Source organism: Drepanopeziza brunnea, assembly GCF_022702325.1.
Source record: "Drepanopeziza brunnea f. sp. 'multigermtubi' strain 214-2 chromosome Unknown ctg1, whole genome shotgun sequence".
Classification (NCBI taxonomy): domain Eukaryota; kingdom Fungi; phylum Ascomycota; class Leotiomycetes; order Helotiales; family Drepanopezizaceae; genus Drepanopeziza; species Drepanopeziza brunnea.
In genome coordinates, this window is record NW_027094064.1 from 570,084 (window position 1) to 593,763 (window position 23,680).

General features: G+C 48.3%; 5 protein-coding genes across 5 annotated transcripts; 1 reads left to right on the forward strand and 4 right to left on the reverse strand.

The window, feature by feature from the left end:
* Positions 1–827: 827 nt before the first annotated feature.
* On the reverse strand, positions 828–2,103 carry L3040_000124 (uncharacterized protein; the record flags this gene model as incomplete). Its single annotated transcript, XM_007295148.1, has 2 exons — positions 828–1,743; positions 1,835–2,103. The coding sequence occupies 2 exons, from the start codon at positions 2,101–2,103 to the stop codon at positions 828–830; spliced, it is 1,185 nt and encodes a 394-aa protein (XP_007295210.1).
* Positions 2,104–5,551: 3,448 nt separating this feature from the next.
* L3040_000125 (uncharacterized protein) lies at positions 5,552–7,186 on the reverse strand (the record flags this gene model as incomplete). The annotated part of the gene is made up of 1 exon (XM_007295149.1): positions 5,552–7,186. One exon carries the CDS (start codon positions 7,184–7,186, stop codon positions 5,552–5,554), a length of 1,635 nt encoding a protein of 544 aa, XP_007295211.1.
* A 3,584-nt stretch (positions 7,187–10,770) lies between these two features.
* L3040_000126 (uncharacterized protein) lies at positions 10,771–12,825 on the reverse strand (the record flags this gene model as incomplete). The annotated part of the gene is made up of 1 exon (XM_007295150.1): positions 10,771–12,825. One exon carries the CDS (start codon positions 12,823–12,825, stop codon positions 10,771–10,773), a length of 2,055 nt encoding a protein of 684 aa, XP_007295212.1.
* Positions 12,826–14,398: 1,573 nt separating this feature from the next.
* Positions 14,399–15,033, forward strand: L3040_000127 (uncharacterized protein; the record flags this gene model as incomplete). The annotated part of the gene is made up of 2 exons (XM_007295151.1): positions 14,399–14,874; positions 14,928–15,033. The coding sequence occupies 2 exons, from the start codon at positions 14,399–14,401 to the stop codon at positions 15,031–15,033; spliced, it is 582 nt and encodes a 193-aa protein (XP_007295213.1).
* A 3,580-nt stretch (positions 15,034–18,613) lies between these two features.
* On the reverse strand, positions 18,614–22,200 carry L3040_000128 (uncharacterized protein; the record flags this gene model as incomplete). Its single annotated transcript, XM_066155029.1, has 5 exons — positions 18,614–19,731; positions 19,780–19,852; positions 19,912–20,802; positions 20,853–22,092; positions 22,142–22,200. The coding sequence occupies 5 exons, from the start codon at positions 22,198–22,200 to the stop codon at positions 18,614–18,616; spliced, it is 3,381 nt and encodes a 1,126-aa protein (XP_066013092.1).
* Positions 22,201–23,680: the final 1,480 nt, after the last annotated feature.

A 23,680-nucleotide genomic window follows, 5' to 3' on the forward strand; every position in this document is an offset into this window, starting at 1 on the left:
TCAGACCATACGTCCTCCAGAGAGTGTGGGTCTCGAGCATTCGTCAAGTGACAAGTCAGAAAGTTCGAACTCCATTCGATTAGGACCCTGAATCAAACGAAGCACAAAACCATCTCATGAGACTCGAACTCCGAATATCAGCCCGCCGTACATGGCAGCTGCAATCCTCTTGCATGTTCTTAAGGAAATTCCGAGAACCCTGAACATTTTGAAGGAAAGGGGGACGTTCGACCATCCAAGATGGTCATTCTCTGCAATATAGGCCGCATGGCTTCGAAACTAGAGTCTGACTCTCTCACTAGATATTCGACCAATAACTTCAAATGACTAAATAGTGTGGTCGGTATCAATCCAACAGTCTCGCTCCTTCCCTTCGGGAACAGTGCTGGCTGGAAGGAGGGAAATTTTTTGATAGATATATATAATTATACAAAAGTACAGCCGATACATACGACCATAGACTGAGGAGAATTGGGCATCCCGTTCGCTCTGCCACACACAAGCCTCAGATCGGCAGATTAGTAGTTGGGTGGGTGACCACCAGCGAATACCTGCTGTTATATGTTTTTTAACCTTCCTTTTTAATTTTTCTTTTGGACCCATCGTGGGCCGAGCGCTTGTTACTCTACTAGCGGATTTCTCTGGCATATCCCTCATTCCTCCATGATGCTTAGCGAGAAAATAAAGGGGGTGCTCGAAGCACAAGTGAGAAGTAAAACAAAACGAAAAACAAATGGATATATCATATAAAATCACAAACAAATTCTCCCATATAACGGTATTTTGTCATTTATTTCTCTCCAACTCGAGTCCAGCAAGCAATTAACCTAAGCCCACTTACCGAGAAGAGACATCATAAGCATACCCAATAGTACGCTGCCCATCATAAACGTCAACCTTCTCGGGCTCTTCGTCAAGTCAGGGTTGAACAGGAAGTCGCGAGCAAGCAGCTCCACCGTACCAGTGTATATCAGAATACCAGCTGAGACGGCATCCAGCACACCACTGATCACGCTCGCTGTGAAGCTGCCGGAGACATACGTGTTGCGCAGTCCCAGACCGATTGCGATAGCAATCGGTGTGGTGAGACCGTAGCATGAGCACAGAAACCAAGGAAGCCAGGACAACCGCTTAGGGAACGGGATAGCTGACATTCGGGCACCTATTCCGAGACCTTCGAAGGACTGGTGGAAGACGAGGACAGGGTAGAGAGTGGTGAACTCCTCGCCTGCGGTACCGAGGTTCAGACCGATGATCACGGAGTGGAAGATGACTCCAAATTCGAGGATGAGGAAGGCAGCGATCTGCTGACGGAAAGAGCGCTCCTCGATTTCAGCGGGGGATAGTGTAGAGAGGGCCATCTCCGAATCACTGGATTCCGTCTTGGAACGGTCTGTCTTGAGACGGTCTTCCATGTTCTCAGCCTTTGACATCCGGTTGTGGAAAGCCTGATCTTGGTCGCCAGAATGCAGTTGGTTGTGGGTAATAGATCCAGATAGGGCGGCGTGAGTATGTGCTCCTTCTGCATCTGAATTGGGCTGCTCGGTAATGATCTGCTCGATGGCGGGGCCATGAGCGAACCCGTATTTGCGCTCGACATATTGCTCTGCGCCAAAATCCATGAGAAATATGACGGTGATGGACGTCAGGACGATGGCTGGACACCAGGAGTACTCAGCCCAATTGCCTGTCATGCCTACACATGTGTCGGGGCCAATCGCTGAATATGCTGGATCGAGAAGGCTAAAAGAATATTAGCTTCACGTGAAGTGTATTGTTGTTGTTGATGATTGAAAGGGAGCTGAAGTTAGCCGAGGGGCACAAGACAACTTACTGGATGAAAGCTGTCGCAACGATGACTCCTGCACCGAAATATCGGGCGAACAGGTAAACAAAGATGTTGATTCGGACCCATCGAACTCTGGCAGCAATGACCGGGAAGAAAGTTGCTGAAGACGAAATCACAAGGATAACAAACAGAGCCGAGATGCGAGCTCCCATCCGACCATCGTATTCAATCTCCCCCTTGTTCAAGTAACAGATTATGTCTTTCAGATTAGCCTCGTCGAGGTTAACCATCGTAGGATCGAAAGCTGCCGACATCTTGCCTTTAGGGTCTCGATCTACCCGGATTGGGTGAAGTGAAGAAGTGAAGGTTGGGTGGTGTGGTGTTGTGTTGCTTTACTGCTTGGAGAGATGTTGCCGGACGATCAGCAACGGTTTATATGCGAATCTCCCCGAATTTCCAGGCCAGGTTTTGATTCCTTTTCTCAATCAGGAGGGTATATTGGAAGTCAGGAAGGTAGTTTGCTGGGAGCCAAGACACCTTGAGGGGTAGTAGGAACGCTAGAAAAACACCAAACTTCCACGCCGGCGCCGATGTTGGAGATCACGAACTTGAGGCCGCCCAGCAATGCGATTGGAGATATATATCCCAAATTTCGACGAAAAGAACTAGCGTCACTGACAAAGATACCACTATCCTTGTCGTCCGTCGATACGATAGTGTGACAGATTTGGCTTCGGGAGCTGAAGAAGGCATATTTTGCACGAGGTTGTACCCTCCATCTTCCTCATCTCTATTCGAGGTAGAAATTCGTCTAAAGAAGCATATCAGCAGGATTCTTACGCTTAATTGCTTAGTTCTGCCGCGCTGCTGGGATACAAGAACAAGCTGACGGCCCTTCCGTAACCTTGATTGTTGCTGCATTAAAGCCAGCCATCAAGGTTACAAGCTCAAGCTGCACCAGTAGAATCCTTGTAGAATAATAAGAATTTCTTTCGGCTGATAAGCTTGCTCGAAGACTGGTGATAGACGCGAGGACCCGCTGTCAATGATCAGCATACAACTATTTTTGGGGGGCGCCATGCTCGCTAATTGTAAATTTGCCGTGAGTCCTGAGTCCTTTCCTCAGCCAGCCAGTCCTGAGCGACTTGAAAAGAAGGATAGAACCGCCAGGCTAGGGACTTTTGTAAGGGCATCAAACTAAAGTCGGCAACCACAAGAATCTAATTCGTTTTTTGATTGAACCATTAGGGGCCACATACCCATCCTCGCGACTGGTTCTTGTATTTCCTTCCACTCCTGATAATCACCTACCTCTTCTGAGGGTTTGTAGATTTCTATAAAAAGCGCTTTTGGATTTCAAGTTTTGTTGTATACCGCAATGTATTTTAAAGTGTCCATGATCAGATGGAATTCCACCAGCTAGGAAACCCTTACCTACCTGGTGAAACCTCTGTTTTCAACTCTCAAGGTTTTATACTACGCATATAACCGTGCATTAGTAAGGCTAGCTGTCCCTGCGACCGAGAGCAACCGACAGCTAGCCTGCCTTACTTGGGCATGGTTACTACTTCGCCTGGGAGGAAGTAGGAGGTCTTGGGAGCCACCGACTGGAGGATTGCATTCCTGTTTCGACTCGGACCAATCTATTTTACTTATATGCGTGGGAGAGAAGTGGTGGAATCTGAAAGATGAGGGCTGCGTTTCGGCAAAAGTAGTCCCAGAAAATATATCTCCAACATCAGGTCTGTTTTGGGCCCCATTGTCATCAACTCGAGACCTCTTGGAAGAAGAGCCCAGAACTGCACCATTTCTGCAAGCAACAACCCTCAGATTGGAGCACGTCAACGAGGCTCACTTGAGAACATGGTCAGTATGCTCCCGAGATAATCGTCCAAGGCTTACCTGTCGCAGAGAAATTCAAACACAGTCGCTTGAATCAGACGGATACTTCCAGATACCCACTGCTACCCCGATCAAAGTCAGATCTGGACCGTTCCAAACCACTTTACTCTGGACTGCCCTAGATATATTGAACATGCATTTCTGATCGAAACGGAATCATACGAATCATGACGGGAAAGTAACACAGAGTAGATGAAGATCAATGGAATGTCTCTCACAAGGCTTGACCAGAAGTGCGGTGTCAGATGCATTTTATCTTCGGCGGAATCGGGACGATGACTATGACACGAATTTGCTCTACCTGACGCCCGATTCAACGCTCTAGCAGAACAGGTTCTTTTCGAGAACTGAAGATCCATCAACACTGGAGCCTATTCGACGTTCTGGTCCAGAACTTCCCTTCCCACATACATACAGGGCCTTTGTCGCTTATTTTCACAACCACCATTCTCTCCTCCTCTCCTCCTAATTCACCATGGGAGCTCCATCAGCTACGCGGCAACAATGTAGAAGGAACTCGAATCGTTTCTTCCATCGAAGAAGATGTAAATTAGATTTCGGGGATTTTCGTACGGGAGATCCTCCCGAGAAAGCAGAGCTCGGATGGAAATCCAAAGCTAGAGTTTCAGTGGGGCATTCGAAGCCGTGGTGGTTTCGGCGGCTCGGCTAGCGGGGCCGACCAAAAATAGGGGTATTGATAGGCGAGAGGCGATCGACTCACTGTCAACATCCCAACGTGTCACGTGTCCAGTACTTGAACATCTCGAGTGCACAAGTGTGTGACCTCGATCGTCGGTGGCGAAAATGAAGCTCGAAATTCTGCTTCTGATTCGGGACCTGAATTATCATGGATTGGATCCGCTCGGAGACCAGTGTCACCTGGCTAGCTAGCTGTGCTGTCCCAATCCCTGCAGCTCACGATGCACTGCGTTCGCTCAGCTGAGGCCGGATGGAAATGGGGCTGCAGCACTCCCATATCCGCATTGGGACTCGAGAGCGGGTGGATTACCCATAGAAACCCTTTTCGGTTCTGTATTTTGGGGTGGGCTCACTCGTTACGATCTCCGTCTCATTTCCATCTTGTGCTCTTGTTCTGGCTTCAATTAACCCTTACCCATTCAATGTGTTTCGACAATAAACACCTTCTCCTAAGCTCAGAGCAGCAACAGAGCAACATGGCCCTCATATTTCCTCCTCTACCCCCGCTCTCCCCAGACGAGGAAAGTGGGCATACCCTACCCTCTGTTTCCTCCTCATAATCTGATTCCTATTAAACACTTTCCGTAAAGAAGGACATTACCGGGGCTTCCAATCGCGCTCTCTTGTCTAATCTTCCATAATAAACTTCTTCTCGTCCTACTCTCCCTCCTGCCCACAGTCAACCGACGAGGTTTATAGGCGCCGAAGACCACCTCATACCCCTTGATGACTGGTCTCCGGAATAAAGATTGGCGCGAATGGACCGTATGGAATAAATAGACTTTGGGGCCTCTATCGGATAGGCATTTAATAATGATGGAAACTAAGCATACACATCTTGCTGCCAATTTCGCCGTCAAGAAGGTGTGGTATGATACATGTGCCTTACTGTACATCTTCTCTATAAGAGCTCCAAAAGATCCAGTATTCAGATTCGGGAACCTTCATGTGCCTCATCGCGCAAGAAGTCAACGAAGTGTCTGCGAGGAAGGAATGGGGTGATTGATCAGATTCGAACGATCCAACATTTGCGTCACATTACGCATTGGCGAATTCAAGGTCCTCTATCCCAACCCTCCATCCAGGACGCCCGGTTCATATTAAACCAATCTGTCCCCGGCAAACCAAAGCCGTCCGGGGAAATTGCAAAACAGGCTTACTTTACCAGCCCACCGATATCCTATCCTGCAGCCACCTCGCCCACCGCACACTCCTCGCGTCCACCTCCCTCGCCACCACGTCCGCCGTCCAAAACAGCAGCGGGTACATGACGCACCCGGCCAACGCGATGCCCACGGCCTTTTCCCACTCGCCGTCCTTGCCCGTCCAGCTGAGGGTCCGCTCGCTCAGGTTCCAGCCGAGCGTGTACAGGAAGGTGCCGTGGCAGATGTACAGCGCGAAGCTGATCCTGCCCAGGTACTGCGCGAAGCGCGTCGTGAAGACGGACTGCAGGAAGGGCGCGGCGTCGAGGATGAAGACGAGGTAGAAGGCGGCGACGAAGACCCAGAACGTGTCCTTCACCATCGGGATGTCCGCGTAGTGCGAGGGCAGGTACGCGGACAGGGTCATGTAGCCCGGGGACTGGGCCCCGCCGAAGTCGATGGGCGGCATGCTCAGGACCCAGAGCGCGGGGACGAGGTTCAGGAGCCAGAAGACGTGCGTGCCGGTCCAGCGCGGGCTCGCCGGCGGGGGGGCCGGTGGCGCGAGAGTGCTGCAGCTGGCTGGGTCTTCGACGGTTGGGGATTTGGGGGCCTGGGAGCGGGCTTCGCGCGCGTGGTGGAGCTCGGCGAGAAGGACGCCAGAGAGGAAGAGGAAGAGGTGTGAGTGGGCGTAGTAGCTTGTGTAGAATACGATGCCGCAGAGCAAGCCCACACGCCATGGCCCTCGGACTCGCGAGAGACCGAGCAAAGTGGTGAAGATCACCATCGAGCCGTGGAGTTCCACGGGGATCGTCCACAGATTTGGATCGTAGACTGGTTGATATCCTCCGGGAAAGTTGTTCGGGCGAAAAGGGTCAGATAGCCCAATGACGCTAAAGTACCACGATTTCAGATGCTCCCAGAAGAAAGGAGACTGAGGCGGTTCTCGACTGTCACGACCGGAACCGTAGAAATGCAAGTAGGCGAACAGCATGCTGAAGAACGTAACGAAGGCCGGCGGGATCACCAACCTCAATCCTCGCCTCAGCACAGACGAAGACAGCGAATCCAGCACTTCTTCATATCGCCCTTTGCGAATCAAAGAAAGTGGTTTGTAGGAGAGCGAGAAGCCGGAGACGACGAAAAAGATGGCGACCATCGCTGGACCGGAGTAGAATAGTCGGATGATGGGGAGTTGCACGAAATACACGTCTTCGGGAGAACTGTGCCAGCCGCGGTTGAGAGGCATGTACCAGAGGGCTGAAGAGTGATGAAAGACTACCAGGAGAGAAGCGACGCCTCGAAGTCCGTCTAGCCATGCCGTGGGGTGTAACTTTTTGACTTTTCCATCACTTCGGGTGAGCCAGCTCGGTGTCAGGATGACCAGTATCGCGCAGAGGAGCTTCGACAGCCGTTCTGAGCGCGGCAGCAGCTCCGAGAGCCACGCGGGGCTGCTTCGCGGACTGGCATATCCTTCTTTCAGGGCGGTCGAGGTTTCGAGTGTAGCCGTTTCGGCGTCGTATTCTGAGTTCGAGCCCGAGGGAAGCTCGAGTTCCTCGGGTCTAGCGAGGGGTTGGTACGTCGCCTGGTGGTTTTCAGCGAAGAAGAGATGACGGTCTCGCCATGCTTCGGACACTGTTCGGAAGACAGAATCCATCTCGCCTCATACCTGACACGAAAAAGACGGACTTTGCTGATGAAAATGAACGAGGTAAATGTGCAATCAGTGTCAAACTGGAAAGGAGAGCTGGAAAATTAATGGATCGCTAGTCTAAGTGAGAGAATGTTGATCAGTTCCCGGGAGGCGTTTTGATGCGCGCAAGGGATAGCATCTAGTAACCCTCACATTGGGCACATTGGGCTCTGCTACAGTAGATCGAACATCGTAAAACTTTACGGCTGAAGATCGACTGTACGAAGTACCCCTGCTGGAATTGGTCCATTAATTGCTCGCTCGTCGTGCACTGTAGGAAGAGAGAAAGAGAGGCTTCTGTGTTTGGCAATTCCAGCTCGAAGTAAGGCTCTCAAACAGCTAGCTTACGAAGCTAGAGCTGAATGGGGACCCCGAAGCAAGGCTCTCAAACAGCTAGCTTATGAAGCTATAGTTGAATAAGGACCTTGCCAGAAGCCAACGCGCCTATTAAAGGGGCCATTCTATTGTTTGCCATGTAGAATACTATAAGTAGGCGGGTGGGTAAAAAGACGAGGTTTTGAGACCTGATTGCGATATTGTAAGGTCGATAGAAGCTGAGGACTTCTGAAGAAGAGAAGAGGCCTTTGTTAGCACCAAGACGCTAGTACTGCAGTGATTCCTCCTCGCTATAAACACCATCAATTCATTGCTCGCTCGTCGTGCACTATATGAAGAGAGAAAGATAGACTTATGTGGTTAGCAATTCCAGCTCCAAGCGAGGCTCTCAAACAGCTAGCTTATGAAGCTAGAGTTGGATGAAGACCTTGTCTGAGGCCAATTGCAAGCCGAGTGAAGTGAAGTGAAGTGAAGTGAAGTGAAGTGAAGTGAAGTGAAGTGAAGTGAAGTGAAGTGAAGTGAAGTGAAGTGAAGTGAAATGAAGTGAGAGCTGGATTAGGCTCAAATAAAAAAGTGTTGAGACGTATGCGTAACCCGAGAGGGTGGAATGCTGAAAGAGGAAGTTGAGGCTTGGCAAAAGCCGTTTGTGCCACGTGTTGAGGCTTTCCAAAGGCCGTTTGTGCCACGTCAAAGTATTCCAGCAACTCCGATCTCTTTCGCATTTGCGTTACGAACAAGGGAAACCTCCTTTTTGACCATTGAGGTAGGAAACCTTGCTCAGAGAACCTCCTGCTCCTTTAGAGCGACTTGTGGCTGTGTATGTATGCGAGAGCAGGCTTGAGGCTCATAGAGTGGTAAGGCTGACAAGCCGGTCATGAAGTGTAGGGATTGAAGTTGTTGAGACGACTGAGGTCTGTAAGTTTTTGAGACGACTGAGGTCTGTAAGTTGTTGAGACGACTGAGGTCTGTAAATTGTTGAGAAGACTGAGGTCTGTTTAAGGTTCTGGATGGAGTGTAGAGTATGAGTCACTAGACTTAAATCGAGCGCCGGGCCTTAACTAGAGTATTAAGTGTACGATGTAGAGGCTGTTGTAAACTGAAGACCAAGGGGCTGCGGCAAACCAAGGAAGAATAGGTAGGAGCACTCAGCTTTTAAAGAACGTCGCAATAATGATAGAAAGGTAGAGACGAGGTGTAGTGAGATCGACATAAAAAGGCGAGGTTTTGAGACCTGACTGATTGCGAGATTATAGAGATTATAAGGTCGATAGGAACTGAGGAATTCTGGATGGGGGAAGGAAGATGCCTTATAAGGACCTTTTAGCGCCTTTGTTAGCGCCAAGACGCTAGTACTGCAGTGACTCCTCCTCGCTGTACTCCGTCAACACCAACATTTGCCTTGTTTCTTTGCAATCAGGAATATTGGCGCGTTAAACAGTAAGTAAGGGTTGAGCGCCGCTCCCGATCGTCAAGCGCTAACGATCTCCCTGCATTCCGAAGCGGGTCTTACGCTCCGTAGATAAACAAATAAATAAAATTAAGCGAACAGATCATCTTTCCTTCTTTCTTTCTTTCCTTCTTCCATCGCTGCCGCACGGACTATTTTGCTCTCAAAGCAATGACACGTACAGGTCTCCAGATCCCTTGTAACACCATCTTCTGAAATAAGAGAAAGATCAAACGGATACTTTCTACGGTAAATAAATAAATGGATGGAGCAGCAGAAGGAGCACGAGTAGCAAGCCCAAATATATACTCATCTCCGTCCCATACCCATACCTATCCGCACTCTCGGAAATTCGATCCGCATCTTGCAGCTGCATACCATATCAATAACTACGTAGGTACCTACGGAGGTACAGCGGTCATGCAGGTATCCCCCTTTGTCTTTACCCACTACGGAAACCAGCTTAATCGAGCAATACCTTTGCAGTCCCTCGCTTCATTCGTGTCGCCGAACGCAATAATGTAATAATATATACACTCTAAGAACTATTATTTTACTAGTTAATATTCTGTAAAAATTTCCCATCAGCTTCGATGAGATTACAGCTCGACAACGCTCCGGCATACCTTCTCTCAATAAGCGCTTGAAGATACAAAGCGATGGACCTCGTAGAGGTACTGCTCGATGAAGCTTGTCTGCTTCGTGGGTTAAAACAAGGGGGAATAGGTATATATGAGCGCTGTATCTCCGTAGAGACATCAAATAACTTATATATACACAAACATATATACAATACAATACAATGCAATAAAATATACCACCGCCATAAAAATCTTACGGCTAGAATAGAATAGTATTGTAGTACCATCTAATCGTACGCTTGGTATTCAGAAAGAAAGACGAGGAAGGAAAGACCTACAACACAGGAAGGGCCGACGTCTTATACGCGTGTGCCGGCCGCTACTACAGTAGCCTCAGCCGACCAACCCCCCAACCCCCCAACCACCTAACCAAAACCAACCGATCCCTAGAACCATGCCAAGAGCTGCCAGGACCGCAACGAAAAAGCACACCCACCCACCCACCACCTGTCCAGCACATCATCGTCTTCGCAACATTACGTACCTATCTCCCTCGCATCGCAACATCGCAACCAAACACAATTCCAAAACTCCGAATTGCAGAATCCCAAATCCCGAAAATTCCAAACTCCAAAACTCCGAATCCCCCGAATTTCAAATCCCTCAATACCTCTCTCCCCGTCCCCTTCCCCCCCCCGTCACTCTCTCTCTCTCAACTCTCTACTGTACTGTATGAAATAGACAAGCCAGATCGGATGAAACCACACCGGTATCCGTCCCGTACTCTCAACCATGTCCCGAGGGATGTTTTGAAAATGGAATGGTGAGGGGAGAGGGGTTGTAACATTCGTATCCGAATAGCCGTATGTACGTAGGTATACCCAGGAAGCCGTCCGTAGTCCTCGCTCACATCGGATCGGATCAGCTGATCTCTTGCTACCGTAACACCCCCAGAAGAAAAAAAGAGAGAAAAAAAAAAAAGGAACATGCGTGGCTACGACGTGGGCGAAGCGAAGCGAAGCAAGGTAGGGAACGAAAAAAAAAGTCATGAATTACAAAAGGTCTAGCTGCGTCAAAAAAGATGTACATGATTGCTCCAGATACACCGACGCTCCCATCCCATGATACCCCCCTTTTTTAAAAGCCAGCAGAACTCCGATCTAGCCCAGTGAATAAATATCATATCAGGCGTACCCAAAAGTCTCCGCATGAACGTAAATCCCCTGAGCTCCGGTCCCCTTGTGTACACCTCTGTCAATACTACACTTTGCCGCTGCGTTCCTCGTCGTCTGCACGAGCCCTTGCGGTCCACAGACAACCACTGCCATCTCACCCAGCGCGACCTCAGATACCTGTTGAATGATGCTACTAACATGCGGTCTCCCACTGAATATGTTGATCCGCTTATCAACAATACTGCTAGCCCGGCGCACAGGCGTATCCTCCGTCAGAGTCATCGCCGACGAAGCACGGCTAACCTGGGGCCTGGATTGCCTAGTAGCACAGTCGCAAACAGGCATAATCGCATTCTCGTCATCGCGAATCTTGCGGCACATCTCGCAATCCATCGGGGGAACATACTCAGCGGACTTCGACGAAGACATAGGAAGGTTCTCGTCCGAAACACATATCGTCGACGCCGTGCTCACTACGCTGCTCACCGACTGACTAGCGGCGAAATCGTCTTTGGACGTGACGTAGATGCTGATGTCGATATTGATGTGGTGGCCGTCAGTCTGCAAGTTATCCATGTCGCGGATCACGCGGTCGAGCTCCGTTCCGAACCAGGTGACCGAGGAGCTCTTCTTAACTACCCAGATGAAGCGCACGTAGCGGGTAACGATTCCGGGTGGGGGATCTAGGTGCAATTTCCGAGAATGCCCTTGCCCTTTCCAGCTTTCCATCAGGTCGCGCATAAGAGGAATTGTGAACGTGGCGCCCGTGGAGCCGGCGAGTAAGATCACGCTGTCGAATTGTCTGAGAGGGCGGATGCGCGAATATGGGCCGTCGATTAGAACGGACCGTGCGGACTCCCTCGTAGTGCTGCGGTGGCGGGTAGGGAATGATTTCTCCGCGTACTTGAAGAATCTTTTGGTTGCCCCTCCTTTTGCGCGTATGACAAACTCAATTTTGCCATCGGAGGGTAGGCTGGATATCGTGAATGGATGGGATGCGAGAGGTGCAACAACGTGGCACGCCAAGAAGAGATGCTGGCCTGCTTCCCAGGTGACAGGCGGATTCATGATGGTGACCCGGGTGTGGCTCTCGTCAAGCGGCTCAAAAGTTGCTTTGCAAGACAGGAATCCGGAGCTATTCTGGTGGAAAAGCCCCAGATTGATGTAAGCGAGAGAGGCGGCTCGTACGATTCTGTCAAACCCCCAAAAGGCGAGGGAGATCCAGGTCCATTTCTGGTTCTCCGCTGGAACGTGAAGGTAGACCGCTGCGAGGAATCCGAGCCAGGAGAGAATATGCTGAACAACGAAAACCTCGTAGGACAGCCTCCTTATTGGCGCGCAGGATGTAATGATCATCCAGAGCAATACCGCAAAGGCCGCAATCCCACTCGGAGTGGTAGCATGCGCCTTGATATTGCTCAGAATATTGCCCTCTCCGCCCCATTTGCGGAGGAAGAATCCAGCGTGGATCAGGACCGCGAGAAGCATAGATCGAGCTACCCATCGATGAAGCCATGCCAAACGTTCGTATCCCAGGCCGGTGAGTTGTCCAATGATGTTCCGCTTCGCGGCGAGAAGGACAATCAGTGGTATTTGACAGATGGCGATGTGCCCTGCTCTGTGTCCCACGTCCTCCCACTGCGAGACGTCTCTGGTGTCGAATCCGTACAGTGAGCAGACTATGAGTAGTACGAGGTAGCCAGCCAGTATCGTTGCCGGTCCCAGAGGTGCAACGTAGATCTTGGTATTTCTGATGGAAAGTGGTATCGAATAATAACCAAAATCGCGCACGAGTGCAGATATTATGGCATGAGCCTTGAAAAAGATTGATTTCGGTTGAGCAGCAGTGGGATTGTCCCACGACGCAGAGATCCGCTGATAGCATAAGATCTTATTGAGAATATTTGAAAGGACGGCCAGCCCAATACCAGCTCCAACGAAGGCCCAGAAAACACCCTGCATGAAGAGGGGACCAGGCACGCCAGCGGTCGTGGTCATACCTCCCATCGACATCTCCCCCATCGAGTCGTCGGGGCTCTGTTGTCTCGCAACTAGGAATGGCATGGTAAATGTATCGGGGGTAACGAATAAAGAAAAGAGAAGAGAAGAGGAGAGAAGAGAAGAGAAAGGCGCGGCCTGGAAAACACGAGTTACTCGGGATGAAAAATTGGCATGGCCCAGCCGAGGCGACAATCGAGAGGGTTTGCAAGAAAGATGCGAAGGGCCGATAATACCTCGGACAGAGTATAGAGATCTGGGTCAGAGGAGGGAGGAGCAAGGAGAAAGGAAAGAGAGGAAAGGATCAATCGACCTAGGCGATCAAGCTTTTACTCCCGACGCAACAAGATGAAACCCCAGACGAGGAGGCTAGAAGGTTAGAGGAAGTGTCAACGGGCGCAGAATCACGGCCAGCAAGCCAGCCAACCCATGCAGATGCGATTGAGCATGTATCGCAGCAATCTGCTCAGGTGCATCATGAGTGTTTTTGATGGACGAGCCTGATGGTGATGATGAATCGCGGACAAATGAGAGAAGTGTGGCGAGATACTTGAGTAAGGAAGAAACTGGTTGCATACCTAGGTACTCGTTGTTTACCCTCGCCTCGATGATTGATGTACGGGGTAAGGTTGGTAAGGTTGGTAAGGTTGGTAAGGTTCGGGTCGGTGGGTCAAGTCTGTGGGTACGTAGTACAGTAGTACGTAGTACGTAGTACGTACTAGTAGTAGTACTACTACCTACGTAGTACCGGTACGTAGTGCGTAGCACCTAGTAGATGGCGGGTTTTGAAAATGCTTGACCCAGCACCAGGGCCAGCCGAGCGTCCAACTCCACACTCCAAGGCCCGTCCCCGTCTGGTCCAGCATCGCCAAGGGCAATCATCCCATCACGTGAAATGCATGAATGCTTGCGCGGATGAAAAGATGGAGAGTCGAGAACGAGCTTGGAGGGTGGAGGTCGAGCTTGCTTGGAGGTTGAACGTTGCACGTTGAACGTTGAACGTTGGAGGTTGGAGCTTGGAGCTTGGAGCTTGGAGGTCACGGGTCGAAAGATTTCCTCTCATCGCAAAATCGCAACATCGCAACAACGCAACAACATTTACTTCGAGTTTCTCCGTTTCTACGGTACGACGCAGAGATTTCTCGCATGCGCTCACGTGACCAGACAACTACCGGAGCACCGTACTTGTGACAGCTTCGTCACGAGCTTGACCGCATGGGGCAGTCTCTCTCAAATTGCCTCAAACTCTCGCACGCACAAACGTTGTCGTAGCTCGCATGCCCATCGGCCTGGACCTTGGGAAAAGCGAGAATTCACGATGGAGTGCTTAAATAAATAGGCTTGAGGCTCTGACCCATCATGCGTCTGCCCATCCACTATGCCTTTAATCAATTTCCTTCTACTATTAATTTAAATAATTCCTTTCTTCTCTAACTCTCCGCCTGTGCCCCAACAACGACGACGACCACCACCACCACCACCACCAAAGCCCGCTCGTCCCCAAACTCTGCCCTAACTCTAATCCGACTCTGTGCGGCCAGTCCCCGAGTCAATAAAACACGTTGTCGCCCTTCGCCCTTCGCCCTTCGCACTTCGTCCCGACACCAAAACACCCAAACATCAAAACACCGACGCAGCTATGGATATGGACATGGACATGTCAACGACGAGCGGCATGGACATGGCCGGCCACGCCGAGGATTCGAAAATGCCGGCGTCCATGATGTCCATGACCTTCTTCACCAGCACCACCACATCTCTTTACTCGACCACATGGACGCCGAGCACCCCGGGCGCTTATGCCGGAACGTGCATCTTCTTGATCATCCTCGGTCTCGTCTTCCGCTGCCTGCTGGCCGTCAAGCAGTGGAAGGAGACGGCCTGGATGGACGCCGAGTTCAACCGCCGCTACGTGAATGTCGCCGGGAAGCTGCCCAAGTCGGAACGTATCTCGCAGGATGTGGATAGCAAGCGCATGACTTTGTCGGAGAACGGGGTCGAGGAGGATGTGATGGTGGTGAAGAAGCGGGGCATGGGCGTCCGCCCTTGGAGAATCACCGTTGACCCGGTGCGCGCGCTTATGGATACCGTCATCGCGGGAGTTGGCTACCTCCTGTACGTTGCTCGCTATCCCCATGCCTCTGAAATCCTTACTGACGCTTCGATAGCATGCTGGCAATCATGACTATGAATGTGGGATACTTCCTCTCGGTTCTCGGTGGGACCTTCCTCGGCAGTCTTGCTTTGGGGAGATATGTCACCGCGGAACACTAGCATGTCAATATAAGATTATGATGAGATGAATGAATTGTGAATCAATGATGCTGGGAACTGCAGAGCATTCCCGGTCACGCTCTTTACAATCTGGCCGAGGTTTCTGTTCTCATAGAATGCATACCAACGCCGATCACCCCTTCGATATCTCTCGCCTCGCCTCACATGTCTCTTCCTCGCCTCATATGTCTCCCCCCCCCCCCCCCCCCCCCCAGAAAGAACCTCACGTTTCATATCACGATGAGACACAACTCAGTCTTCTTCTCCTTCTCCTTCTCCTTCTAACATCTTGACTATCTTATCTGGAACCGGTGCTTTCCAGGAAATTTCTCATCTCTGTTCCACCACAGAGAAAACCCCCCTCGTCCTTTCCATGCAAGCAAGGCATAGGGATGGATATACATCCCTCCCATGCAGAGAAGCCTCACCACCCCAACCCTCTGCCCACTGACCGCCGCACCTCCCCCACCCATCTATCCATGCATCGCACATGCAAAGACATTACTTCCTAGATCTTTTTTTTTTTTCCTCTCTCCGTATCGCCCATGGCATCGAGCTCGAAAACCAGGACGAAAAATCCATCCCCTCCTTTTTTTTTTTTTTTTTTTTTTTTTTTTTTTTTTAATATAAAAAAAAGGGGGAAAAACCCTTGAAAATCGACATGTGAAACCAAGAAACCATAAAAAAACTCCGCAGATGCTAAAAATAACCCCCTCCTCTTCAACCCCCCTCGCCAACCGACCGCGCTACCCCAGCAGAGAAAGGCACGCGTGAGATTTCGCAGCCAGCAGCAGCCAGCAGCAGCCAGCAGCCAGCAGGCGTCCAAGATGTAATCGTCGGCTCGCTTAGGTGGGCCTCCTCACATCCTTTCAGTCTTAGTCGGCGTAAGCGATTGCGGGTCGGAAGCGAAGGCGGATTTTTCGAGTATATTAGAAATTCTTTTATATTATAGCAATTACAATTACTATCAATTAAGAAATATTTAAATGAATAGTTAATCTACGAGTATACCTTCTTCTGAAACATTTAAGATCGTATTATCAATCGGTAAAAAGCTTGCTGCTTAGAAGCAGCAAGCTAAAAAAAAAAAAAAAATCTCGAATCTGCTGCAAAACAATAAGGGATCGTCGATAAGATGTAAAGAAAAGATCTTTAGAAGATGCTACGTATCGTGAAAAACTCGATTTACGCAAAGCTGAGCGCGAGCGTGAAAAGATTGTACGAGAACGCTCTGCTACAAGCTTAATCCAAGACGACGATGCAATAATTATTTTAATTTTCGATTCGGAAAAGATTTGAGAGTTGCAACAATTTCTTAAGCGTCAAATTCTGCGACCTCGTAAAAACTCTCTTCACTTGAACCTTTTCTCGATAACGATGATTTAATAAATTACAATCGATAATATTAATGACCTTTCTTGTAAGCAAGATATTCTTCCTTTTTTTTTTAAATATTCATATCGATAGCGATAACCTTCAATTCTAATAATCGTCGGTTTCCTTAAATTTAATTCGAAAGAATTGATCGACTTGCTATAGCAAGTTGGCACTACCAAGGCGGGACACCTAGCAAGGCGGGACAGTAAAACTTGCTCTTCTTTAATAGATAGAAAATCAACCAACTACTATATAATAATTAATTTTATATAAAAAGATGCAACGTATTAAGTTTGATATTAATTAATTAATTGAATTTTAATTACAAGTTGTTATTTCTTTATTGTGTTAAGTTAAAGTAATAAAAATAGTACTTTTGGTGCTTACTTTTCGATTTTAGTAATGCGTATATATCAGAATTGCCGCGTATATACTAGAATAAGCGAGGAACACGAAAATCGGACTTTTATTCAAATCTATCAAAAAAAAAATACGTGCATTACTATCAATTTTGATTTAACAATTAATACCTTTAGTAATATAATATATTAAATCATTTATTTTCGATCTATGTGACGTTTTTTTTTTTAATTAAGGTTGTGGTTATTAAGATATTCGTAATGAATAAGTAAATTTGAATTATTTGGGACAGTTTTTGACCATTTTTTCACTACATTTCAATGTATTAGATTACCACAAATAAATGCATCTTTATAATTTTAATTCACGTTTGTAAAGCAAAATTTTCTAAGCATATAAAGATGTTTTTTTTTTCTTTTTTATATCAATAGTTATTCTTTAATAAGTGGTATACCGTTACTGTCCCGCCTTGCTAGCTGCGCCAGGTCGGGATTTTTTACAAAACAAATTCAAGGTAACCGACGATTAGTGATAGAAATTCAAACGATTCGTTGCGTAAAGTAAAAAACGAATCAGATTTTAATAAAAATAATGATCCATAATTAAATGTTCTATTAAATAATACGATTTTAAATATTTCGAAAGAAAATATACTCGTAAAATTAATTGCTTATATAGATATTTCTTAATCGTAATAATAACTGCTATGATATAAAAGAATTTTTAATACCATATTCGAAAAATCCGCATTCGCTTCCGATCCGCAATCGCTTACGCCGACTAAGAGTGAAAGGATGTAAGGAGGCCCACCTAAGCGAGCCGACGATTATTTGTACGTCTGACTGCCGCGAAGAAAGGGTCGTCTGTCTGGTGGATGGTGTCGAGGGCATCTTTTTAATTTCTAATTTTTTTTTTAAAAAAAAAAATTTTCTCCTGCTTTCTTCTTCTTTTCTTTCTGCTCTTAGGAGGGACAGAGGGAGGGAGGAGGGAGGATAAGGAAGGACGGATTCGCTTAAGCATCGAAGGATTTTCAGATCTGGAAAAAAAGAAAAAAAAAAAAAAAAAAAAAAAAAAAAAGAAAAAAAAAAAAAAAAAAAAAAAAAAAAAAAAAAAAGAGGAAGATGGAAAAAAAATAAAAAATTCATAGCACCAAGTATGTAATTAATCAGCAGCTAGGTAATGTAAGGTCACGTAAGCTACCAAGTCGACGATTCCATGATACCAGGCGACATGAGAGCGGAGGGAGAGAGAGAGACAGCTGCTCGCAAGGCGTTTTAAGGCTTTGAGAAACCGAGACACTACTTCCGTACTTACCGGAGACGTCACCCCCGCTGCTGGCTGGCTGGCTGCACTTTGTCGTTGAGTCTTGGGCAAATTGTCTCTTCGGGAGAATCCAATACACTCCGCCCCTACCTCATCCACCCCCGGTCGCACGTTCACCCAATTTCAAGACTGAGAGAGAGAGAGAGAGAGAGAGAGAGAGAAACACGTTGACGTTGTCAAGAAAGAAAGAGAAAAAGATATTTACGGTATAGAAGAGCAGCCAAAGATCCATGGATGTAAAAGATCGTCTTTAACTCGTCGATTGATTGCTGCGCGCAGTACCAAAAGTAGGCACCCGTGTGCGTCCAACTCCATGGTCTTCGAGAACCGGCACCCAGCCTCTAAGCCGCATCATCATTACTGTGTTATTGTACAATTCCCCTGGTGGCGTAGAGCCCTGCCATTAGAGAGCCCGCCCTAAATTTTTGATCTGCGAGGAAAATAATAAATAGGAATAAGGCCGCCCAACCAATCTGACGCCGTAAAATCAAAGTTTCCTCCTCCCAGTCCGTCAGGTCCCTTAACCAGCAGCCGTAGCCGTGAGACCCCTCTTTATGCTGATGATCTTGTTCACGTCGAGCTTCCTATAGTCTGTAGGCATCCAGGCTCCACTGGCAATGCATAAGACCTTCATACGTCTATCATATCGAAGTCCAGTGAGCAACTTCGGCGTGATGAGGAAGTACTGGCTCGTGTGTTCCTTGCACGCGATTTCCACCATGCGCTCGTGGACCATACGCTCATTGCGAGGATCCATGCCTTGATTGATCTCATCGACGACACGAAAAGGTGCTTGAGCCAATGCTTGCAAGGACATTAGGTAGAAGATGGTCGAGACGGATCGTTCACCTCCTGATTGTCGGTGTGCGTCCAGGATTTGCAGAGCCTCGTTTTCTCTGAATTTGACCTTGATCTGGATTGCCCACAAGCCAAAGTCTTCGTCCTTATGAACTCCTACTTCACCTGCGCAACCTATTTGCTCAAAGTTGTGCGAGAATGCATCGCTGATCTCGGAAATCAGTGCGTCGAGTCGCGGTTCCCAGATATCTCGAGTTTTCGTGATCTTGCGGCTGACTCTCTCGAGTTTCTCCACATTGTCGTCGATCTTTTGCCTCAGTTTCTCGATATCCTCCTGTCGTTTCTCAAACTCTTTGATAGCGTTGGGGTTATTAGCGTGAGTGAATTGCAGCTTCGTTTTTTCCGCAGTTATGTCGTCTGTCAGGTTTTCCACGGTCAGGTCCGGTGAGAGATTTTGCCAATTTCCGAGATAGTTGGCATTCTCGGGATCTGCTTGTAAATCAGTGACGAGTGCCATAGCTCGATGGGCTATGGCTTTAGATCTTGTCAACTGCTCTTGCGCTTCGTTCATGAGGCGTTTTTCATCGTTCAATTGACGGACGATGTCAATGCTGCGCTCCTCGAGTCCCTTGACATCAGACTCTGCTTCGATAGCTCTGACTTTTGCTTCCAGCAGAGCCTCATGACAGGACCGAATATTAGAGACTAGATCTTTGTATTCCATCGCAAGCTTGGCTTTCCGCAGTACAGCATGGTCATGCTGAGTGTTGATCTTGGTTACTTCCTTCTCAATGTCCTCGAATCTTTTGATTTTTGCTTCCAGTTCCTCTTCGCTACGAGCTAATACGAGTAAGTATTATATCAGTGTAAAGTCTAAGGATGACTTACCGATTTTACCGGGGAGACTCTTCTGCTCCCCATCAGCACGTTGCAAGTCGCCTTTCTCTTTCCTCAAATCAGCCTGTAAGATATTCGATTAGACTGACGAAAGTCATGGTAAAAAGGTCTCTCTTGACTTACAACATCTTTTCGCAGAGTTGGAATTTTTTGTTTTTCAAGCTTCTGGTGGCTCGCTCGGATAGGCACAACCTTCTGCTTCAGCTCTTCGAGTTCCCGGTCTCCATCATCGATTTTCCTCTGGATTTCTTGTTTTGCCGACGTATCGATTGGTTGGTCAGTCCAGTTCTGCGCTGGGTTGACCTGCTTGCTGGTTGAGGAGACTGCTCCTGGTCCATACTCTTTTCTTCTGTTGATTGTATAGACGTTACTGTTCGTAGCCCAATGGTTCAATTTCGCCTCGTCTTTGATCTGATCGTAGAGCTCCTGGCTCATTTCTCCAAGCGCCACAGCACTCGTATCCAACCCCCTGGTACACAACATACTAAGCACTGGTTCAGGGCCGTCGATCAGGTCGATTGCCCAGGAATCTAGGCCGAAATGCTCCATTTCTTGACGAGAGAGAGGAGACCGACGAGGCGTTGGACCATCGGTGCTTCGTATGGTGATGTCTGCGAGGCCTAACTTTCCGTTCAACTCCTCACTGAGCTTTTTGTAATCTTCCAAGCTTTGGGTTGTGAATGCGAGGAAATCACTCTTGTTGAGCAGTGCCTCGACAGCATTTGCATATCGATTGTCCTTGAGTGAGCAGGTGACCAAGGGGGGTCCATAGACCTCATCCTTGAATTTGTCGCGGTTAGCTTGAACCCACGCCCACGCCCTGGCGGCATCATGAGACTTTGACTCAAGCTTGCTCATCTGCTGTCCCTCTTGGGTGTCAAAAGCAGCGAGTGTACGTTTCATCTCCTCGGCCTTGTTGCGGTTCACTCGGCCCTGCTCCTGTAGCTCTCGATCACGACCCTTCAATTCATCAATCTCCGTCTGGACATCCCGTATTTCGTGTTCCTTCGCTCGCTGAATACAAGTCAGCAATGATAGGGAATGATAAGATCACTTACACATACAATGCGGTCATTCCACTCGCCAGCGTCAAACACAATCTTTTCCTCATGCAGCTTGGCTTTCAAATCTGTAAGAGCCTTTTGGTGTTTTTGAACCTCAGTCTTATTCTGGCGTTTTGCCTCACGCTGTGCCCCCATCAGGGCATCTTTCTCCTTAATCTCATCGTCGATTGACTTGATAGAAGTCACCATGCTGTCTGCTTCTCGCTCGTCGCGATCAGCAGCTTTCTTGCGCTCCTTGACAACCTCGGAAATCTGCTCGAAGTAGTAATTTTTTGCATTGATGCGTTGCATAGTCGGCTCGACTTCTGCTTCAAGACTTCTCAGCCTCCGCTGGGCTTGTTTCTTGATATGGCTGTGGGCCTTGAAGTCATCCCGCGCAGCCCTATACTCCACGAACGGAATGGTTCTTTCCAAATACTTGATTCTGTCTTGTATGTCGAGCCTTGCTTGCAGCTTCTGTACTTCGCCTTGGAGGTTCTCCAGGCGTTTTTCGGAACTGTGCAGGATCTCACGATCGCCAGCCACTTGTATATCCAAACTCTTTTGGTCTTTCCGCAGATTTTTGAGTTTCTCGTGCATCTCCAGCATATCCGGAGTGGCCGCAGCTCTCTGAGTTTCTTCAAGCAAGGCAGTAGGAGACATGCCCGAGAACTCGTGAACCTTCTCTTGAGGTAGAAACTGGCAGAGGTTGTCGATTTGTATGCAGAGATCCCTGACCAACATTTGCACGGCCTTCAGTGACGTCTTCTTGCCATTCAACCACCATTCCCTATTGCTTCCAGACTTGGTGATTCGCACGCGGATGATGTGATTTTCAGAGTCCTGTGGACGTTTGCACAGCTCGATCTCGATGGTTCCTTCCTCCGTACCCTTCTTGACGAACTCTCCAAAGTCCTTCGCACGGCCCATGAGCGCAGTCGAATAGCCCAGTCCTATGCAGATTGCGCAAACCAGCGAACTCTTTCCGGTGCCGTTCGGACCGATGACCATGTTCATGCTGGGACCCGGGAAGAACTCAGCACTCTCGTAGGTCACAAAGTTTCTAAGCTTGACACGAATGATCGCTCCCGGCTTGAACTCTGCAGCGCCACCCTCATCCTCGTCGTCCGAGTCTTCGTCGTTTCTGTAGCCATTTGCGCGGGGAGAATCAAGTTCGGGTGAGACAGAAGCTTGATCGCTCTGATAACCGTTGGTACGGGCGCGTTTGGAGGATTCGGAGCGCGTAGAACTTTGTTCGTGTCTGAGGTTGTCACCGTGGTCGTCACTTTCTATAGATGATCGTGGCCTACGCCGGCCGTTGCTTGTTGACATCTCTGCTCGCAGATTCTCTCTGTGTCGCGTTGTTCATGGTTGTGCTGTTGCTGTTTCAAAGGCAAATGTGGGGGCGGATACGTCCCAACGCGACGTGATTGTCTGATCACGTGATATAAAAACTTTAATTGGTTTGATGCCAAGGCAGTCACAACCTCATAAAGAACCCCTTCCCCGACTACTTCTATTCCAGCAACTTTCAATCCTTCTGAACACGATTTTATTCATCTCGTTGTGCTTCCGAATAAGTTTGCGCCGGTGGTAGAGATAATTTGGGGCTGGTCTTCAAACAGCATTGCTCTCACATCAGTATCGCGATTGAAGTTGTACGTGGCGGAAGGGCGGAAGAAATGGATACCTACCTACCTATAGTCAAGTTCAACTGGAGGTAGCTATAGGCGCTATCCAAAGACGAGGAGAAAGGGATAGGGGAAGTGCAAGGGTAACATTATATCTCAAGTGCTTATTTGAATTACCCTCCTCGAGAATTCTACACATTCCACCCTCCAACCCCGTAAAGAAAATAAAACTCGCTGACCCGAGAATAGAATCCAGTGAAGCACCCCAATCATCAAAATATTTCGCAAGATCAGCTGTATCTGTAATCTCTGAACCTTGAGCTTATGTGCAATGATGCGTATTTCCGCTTGCAATATGTACCCGGTGAGCTTTCTGTGATGAAAGATGCATGCCGAGCTTCGAGACCACACAATATTGATACAGTGCTCGCTCGTCGAGCTGCTTCGGTGGATTTGGAGGTCGACTCCAGAATCCGAGATCTCTCCAATTTTTGGTGCAAATCGCACACCCAATGTCGAACTCTATCTTGGACGTTGAAAATTGATTTCGGCTTCTGGACCTGTATGCCGAAGTTCATATTCATTATGAAAGTGCCAGAGTGCAATCGACTATGAGGTAGGACGTGCCAACTCTTCCCCTCCCCCCCAAAGGTCATGAACTCCACGTAATCCCTTTCTTGCTTTGGTACATCACCAATCTCCTTGATTCTCGATGCTTATTCCTGGGGTTTTCTTTTGTAGAAAATGCGTGATAGTTCCTTGAATCTCTGGGGGACCAGAACCGCGTGTAATTGTATTTCCTCATTGCCTTCAATTTTTGATTCTGACGGCGTCAATTAGCATTGCTGCCACACTGCCTTCTACTTGCTGCTTTGCTGCCCGTGCCTAGATTAGTTTTATATGGGAATTTTGTCTAGAGTCAGAATAAGAATCGAAATCAAAAACCAACCGGGCGGAATATCTTCTAGAAGCTTTGGAAATGTCTATTTTGTTGTGTTGTGGGTACTTTCCTCGGCCCACGTGGTGCCGTGCATTCCACGGGCTCTGCATCGCCAGCGTCAACAAACATCGGTCCCCATCACAACGAGCATTCCACACATCACATCCCGCATCCTACATACGCCCTGTTTGCTTACTTGCGAGCTATCAATTGTGTGACTCTCTCTTCACTCACTCTTCTCACGCTCATTTACCTGTTTTCCGACTTCGATAAGCATT